At 36.0% G+C, this 6,564-nt stretch overlaps 1 protein-coding gene across 1 annotated transcript in view; it reads right to left on the bottom strand.

Moving 5' to 3' along the window:
* Positions 1-5,862: 5,862 nt before the first annotated feature.
* The window catches only part of LOC103258674 (DDB1- and CUL4-associated factor 12-like protein 2), a 1,346-nt gene continuing 644 nt past the window's right edge, over positions 5,863-6,564 (bottom strand). The window contains 1 exon segment of the mRNA XM_021711499.1: positions 5,863-6,563. Coding sequence (XP_021567174.1) covers positions 5,863-6,563 — 701 coding nt within the window.

Here is a 6,564-nt window from a genome sequence, read left to right as displayed (position 1 = left end):
ATTTGTGTGTAACATAAAAAGGCAATTTAGATGTTAAAATTTAATCAACATGAAATATTAATGCCTTAGGTTGAAACAGAGTATGGCACAATAATGGCATTAGAAAGGGTGAAAATAGCACCATTACTCTCATTGACATCATCAATGTATTTGCTCTAGTGAACTGCACCTCCAAAATGTAAAAACAAAAAAATCATTTGTAGGTAAGATATCATCAATATTTAGTTTTCTTCTTGCCCAACTCTAGAATGACCTATATTCTATACAGAATGCAAAAATACATTTAAACAAAACATTAATGTCTTTATTCAGTTACAACAGCAACATGTGGAAGATTTTCTTTATATTTTGGGGCTAATGTGATTGCATTTGGGAAATGTAACAGTAGATCATCAACAAATAAAGAGATTAAATATTTCTTATTTGGAGTCAATAAGTAGTGCTTAATGTTCAGTAAACAAACATTTCATTTGGCTATCCACCTATGTCATTTATTACATACTATGTGCCAGACATAAAATAATGCGAGTCTATATCAATGTGCAGACCTATTAAAGATAGGTTAATTTTGAAATGAGAGCCAGAAGACTCAGCTTCTGAGATAATACATCCCTCTCTGCCTATGTCAAATATTATTTCTATCATTTCTATGATTTTCACACCAGTATTTTCAGCCCTATATTCTCTTATGAGCTCCAGATCCATGTTTCTAATTTCCAAACAGACATTTCTATTTGGCAATTCAAATTCCATAATGCCAAACTCTAGCAATCCTGTATGTATGCATGTGACATTTCGGGTACTAATAATGTATTTTCAAGTCAATATTGACTCTTCTTTGCCATTCTTATTTTACTTTCCGAATTCAGCTCAAGTATTGCCTGTTTTAGGAGGACTTCATAAGCTTCCCAGGCAGAATTAATTACTATTCGCTCCGTATTCTTATTGCAGTTAGTGTGTATCCTAAATACTGTATTTCCCTTTTTAAATGATTAGTGATTAGGTATCTTTCTCCTCTGTTACAACAAAAACTTCTAGGGCAGATCCTTTTTTTTGCTGCTGTCTTGTTTTTTTTTTTTCTTCTTATTCTTTCTTTTGAATGGATTAATTTGAAAACACTCAAATAAAATGTTTGTAAAAGAAACTTCTGTTACAGTGGGTACGAGTTGAAGCATCTCTCACTTTCAAAATATACATAACTAGCTCTGATATGCTCTAAAGTCTGAAAAATCACTAAATAAAGCAAATACCTAGGCATAAATTACTACAAAGTAACATTTATCATCAACTCTGGAGGTTTAAGTGAGCATACAATCTTATATTTGGTTAAATATCTGCTGTGTCATTCTAATGATCTCTGGTGATGGGAACCATTTCCTGAGTTGTATATCAAATCATCCACTTTGAGTTTCAGCCTTTATCCATTTAAAATGTCTAGAATGTTTCCTACCCAGCAGAAAAAAAAAATGCCCAGAGTGTTAGACAAGATGAATATTGGCATGAAAAAGATGGAGTCATTAACTGGGAAAAGTAGGCTAAAAAACAACCTATGTAAAATATTCACATTTTAGTAGCAACAGCATAAATGGGTACCTATATGTACAAAAAATCTCATAAGAGGTACACTAAATTGTTGACAGTAGTACTCTTTGGCTGGAAGAAATGTGGTTTAGTTTTCTTTTATTTCACTTTATATATTATGCACGATGCACATAAACTACTTCTGTAATAATCAACTACAAAATAAATACACATGCCTCCTACTATAATTGATAGGGATACAAAGAGGAAAAGAATACCAACAGAGCTCCCCATGAGTCAGGCATTATGCTAGATGCTAGGGATAAAACAATTAGTAACATAAGGTCAGGTTTAGAGAAGTTAAGCAACAAAGCCATGGCTTATTAAAAGCAAGCAACAGAACTGGGATTCAAATTGAGGTTTTTGTAATTCTAGAATCATACTTATTCCATTTTATTACATCTTGGTGCCTCAGATCTAATATCATTCCTGGTCAAAACAGTTAATTAATTGAAGTTTCTGCTACTTTCCTCATATTATTCTGTGTTACAAATCCCCATGATCCCTACCGTGGTGTCTGTTTTAGGATATTTTTTTCTTCATCAGCTTAGTCCTTATCACCTTCCATAATGTTCTGGTCAACTTATCTGATAAAATAATTTATGCAAAGGAATTGATATATATTCATTGTACTGAACACCTCGGTGCCATGTATCGTGTGGTCTATTGTGCTAGGTGTTGAGATGGCAGAGCTCACATTCAAGTGGAGGAAAGAGAAGTTGGTCACCCACATAGTTAACTGCATTACAATATGGTAAATGCTATAATAAACATAATAACAAAACATTCACTGTGAAAACATAGAGAAGTTAAGTACTTAATTCTATTTTGGAAGCCACAGAGAGTTTAACAGAAAAACAATGTCGGCAAAGGGCATATGAAGCAAAGACCATTGCCTGTGTAAAACACATACCTAGCAGTTGAAGATCCCTCCTTCCTAAGGATTAGGTTGAACATTTTCTGGCATTATCTCCCAAAAACATTGCCCTTTCACTGATGCCAAATTCCAAAGCTAGGTGTCTCTGGGTTTGCAGCAGGCCAGTTGTGGGATTCCTTTTAGGTAGTTCCTTCAGATTTTAAAATAATACCCCTTAAAGCAAACACTGTGATTTATGCAGTCTTTCATATTGGTACATCATTCTCGGTGAACTGCATCCCTGAATAGTTCACATAATAACATGTTTAAGGTAGTTGGGTTACTAAATAATACTTACAGAAATTAGGAAACTATCAGTAAAACATCAGGGAGAGTTTAGAATTGCTTTCTAAAATCACTGTAAATTAGCAATTAATGGAAAAAGTTTGACAACTTTTTCAAAACTGAGTATACGTGGATAAAAACCTCTGGGGAATTTCATTTTCTTTATCATTTAAACCAGAATATATTTAACAGATGAATTTTTTTTCCAGAGTAATCATGTCTATTTATTTCAGTGGAATCTTTGATTAGTAAAATTCTCCCCTTTAAAGAAATAGAAATTAACTATTTCCAAAGAGTAAAGGGGAGGAACATAAACTTTTGAATCAGAAATATGTTTGGGAAGTAATATGCTAATAGGTAGTAAAATCAACATGATTATTCATATTTATAAGTAACTAAGGGCTTTTAGGTAGCAATGATAGGTAATTTATACGTAAAGATTTGTTGCCCCATGAATATTTTAAGTGAGTTGTATTGATCGGTTTCTGGAATGCTAGCATCGTTATTTTTTTCCCCACTATTCAACACTCACAAGTTACACAATTAATTGCACTTTTGTCTCAGAGCTAGAAAATATTTCCAAATACATAAACATTTTCAAACTATAAATACACATATAATTAGAGTATTTAGCTATGAAAAGTTAAGTAATATAATTTGGCACCCAAAAGACATACCCTCCAATATGAGAAAGTTAAGAGTAAGTCAGTGATGAGATTAAGGACTAAACTAGATAAGAAATCAGAGTAGTGACATGCCTCTTCTATTTCCTCTTTAAAATCTCGCCCCATGTAGAAAGCGTAATTTTCTCTGAAGATAATTTCAAGACTGCCATATAAATAGCCTATACATACAAGAAGATAGGCAGCAAATACTTTGGTGAAGTTCTTGGGTGACATTTAAAGAAATTTATAGCAAATGTATATTTAAGATAAAGGACAAAGTACAAAACAAGATGTTTCAAAAGTAATTTCTGAAAAAATATTTTAACAAAAACTTAAAATATTAATGTCTGCTGGTGAAAAGATTAATTTCCAGTGCCAAACAAAATGCATGTATTTTCCTTCATCTCCTGGTATCATACAAGGATAAGTTTATGAACAGATAAGCATCATAGACTTACCTGGAAATAAATTATGGCAAAGTTTATGAAGATAAAAGGGAAAAATACATCATGACTTTACATTATTTAAGAGAAAATATTTATTTATTTACTTAAAATGTTAAACTTTAGGTCACCAGAGGCAAATACATTCACTCAGTAAATATTGATTGATTGTCTTGATTTCCTAGGAATTAGTGGAGAAATGAGGGAACATAAATATGACAGTTATATTCTGTACTCTCAAGACACAACCGAGTTGAAGATACATACATACACACAAAGATATTTTACTGCTATGTAACAACAGTCTTATAAAGATGTTAAAGCAATGGTTGTAAACAAAAATCTTACTTTTCTGTATTTCTTAATTCACTTTCAGTACCATTCATTAAATTACTTGGTTCAGATTTGCAAGTGAACAGCAGGTAGTTTGTGGACACAAAGGGAGCAACTGAGTGTCAAAACATTTAAGAAAAAGAGATATGACACAATACTAATCCAATGTCAGCACAAGCTGGCCAGTTTCGAAAAAAGGACAATCTTTGTTCTCACTTCCAATAGTTTCACATATAGAAAAGCACAAGCTGTTTTCAAAGCAGTACACACTTTGTATTTATCTAAGGTCCACTGTACTTTTCCTCAAACTAATCTCATTTATTTTTAATCTCAGCTCATCTCGAAACAAACTTCCTGCGTTCTTGATAATTGTTTATTATTACATTGAGGGTTACACTATTACTACTTTTTAACAACACATTTATCCTACTTTAGGAAAGAATCTTTAAAGCTCACACAATAAAATATTATTAACTTGGACTTTACAAATTGAGAATCTTTTATCAGAATGAGCGGAATAGGTTCGTATGTGAAATTTTTTTATTGTGAATTAACTCCTAAGCAGAGTTGAAAAATTTTAAATATGCTCAAATATAACATTTGCTATTAAAAACAGCAACAGAAATATCCAGTCTATATCCTAGCTCAGTATACATCATGCCTAGCCTGTCACCCTTTCTCTGTTTCTACTTAGAATGCTTTGAATGAGATAGCTCCAAAACTTTGTGCAAGTTCCTGAACAATCAACATTCAAATATATTCAAAAGTCTCGAAAGTACAACAGAAAAAAGTGAAAAAATACATTTTGTAATCTATTTAAGGACAAGTCACAAAAACTTAAGTGAGGCATAAAAGAGAAAAAGATTGATTAAACTTTCAGATTGATTCCAAACATTCAATTAAGCAGAATCTTGGCATTTCTAAAGTGTTCTGACCAGTTGGGATTTTTGACATAAACACAAGATTCTATGACACATTATTTTGAAAGAGAATAAACTTGTAAAAAAGGACTCTAGCATCAATGACTTACAAACTATGTACACTAAGATTACAATTTACAAATGTCAAATTTCCAAAAGTAGATAATCTGGAACCTGGAATGTATTTTTTTTTTCAGTAGAAACAATGCTATAAAAGGTTAGCTCTCCAGAAAAGATGTACAAACACCCTGTTTATTAGGAAATGTTTTCTTAATATATCGCATTAAGATGTGATATTATTAATATAGAATCTGCAATGAAAAATAACTAAAAACAATGCTGTTGTAATACTGGTAATGAGGGAAAAAAAGAAATAAATGTAAGACCATGACTCCATGTCCTTAAAGAGACATAATACATGTGAATACCTCAAAGAGAGAATGCAGCTGAGGATTAGTCAAAATTCTTTGTATGGAAAGTCAAAAAAAAGATAGTGCTGTGGAGGAGCCAAAAAGTTGCAAAGCCAAAAAGTCATAAAGTTTTGATTAACCGAAGGATCTGTCTCTTTCTCTCTGCTTGGAGTGGCAAAGGCTAAATCTGGCCGGTTCCACCTGAAAGACAAAAGTCACGGAATTAAAAGTACAAATGCAGCATGAAGAAGGAAAGTTAGGTAGGACTGAAAGGTAAATCTGATCACCTTGAGACCGAGGTGGGCGTCCTTAGCTCCAGAGGCCTGCGTAGTTCCCGTGGAGGCCTGAAGGGAGCGGCCCCCCAGCCACAAAGAGCTTCATCTCCGGCCAGTTGTAGCAGTGGGTGTAGAGTGCATTGGGGAACTCCCCCATGCCACCAAAGTAGTTCAGCCAGAGGTCATCACGGTTGAGCCAGCCTCTGCCACAGGCAAGCTTGAGCTTCCTCCCTGCGGGCCCCGGAGGGGAGTCCGGGCCGGCCCAGGCCCTCTCCTCCAGGAACTTCTGGGCACGGATGTCGTAGAAGAGCAGGGAGCCATGGCCCGTGCCCACGGTGACGACGAACTGGTAGAAGCTCAGCGAGCGCACGCCGGTGCCGCCCTCTCGGGAGCACAGGGGCCGGATGTACTGCTGACGCTGGCGCGGATCCAGAAAGGAGACGTGCGACTGGGAGCCCACCGCGTAGAGAGAAAGCTCGTCGCAGTAGGTCAGGCACACGTTCTCTCGGCAGTAGGGCAGCCGGACGGACAGCAGCCTGGACAGGGTGCTTCGGGCCTTCCACAGGTGGAAGTAGCCGTCCAGGGACACCGCCCCCAGCTCCTGGTTCTTGCCGCTGAAGGCCAGGGCCCGCACCTTGCGGTTACCGGGGTTGGTGCTAGCCCTGGGGATGGCCTCCACGTCCCTCGGCCGGATGTGGGCGTAGACGGGGAGCCCCAGGTCGTCGCGCCCGGCGCC

The sequence above is a fragment of the Carlito syrichta genome, unplaced genomic scaffold (assembly GCF_000164805.1).
Source record: "Carlito syrichta isolate Samal-C Ts95f unplaced genomic scaffold, Tarsius_syrichta-2.0.1 Scaffold302325, whole genome shotgun sequence".
NCBI classification, from domain to species: Eukaryota; Metazoa; Chordata; class Mammalia; order Primates; family Tarsiidae; genus Carlito; species Carlito syrichta.
This window is presented reverse-complemented; position numbering and strand designations above follow the sequence as displayed.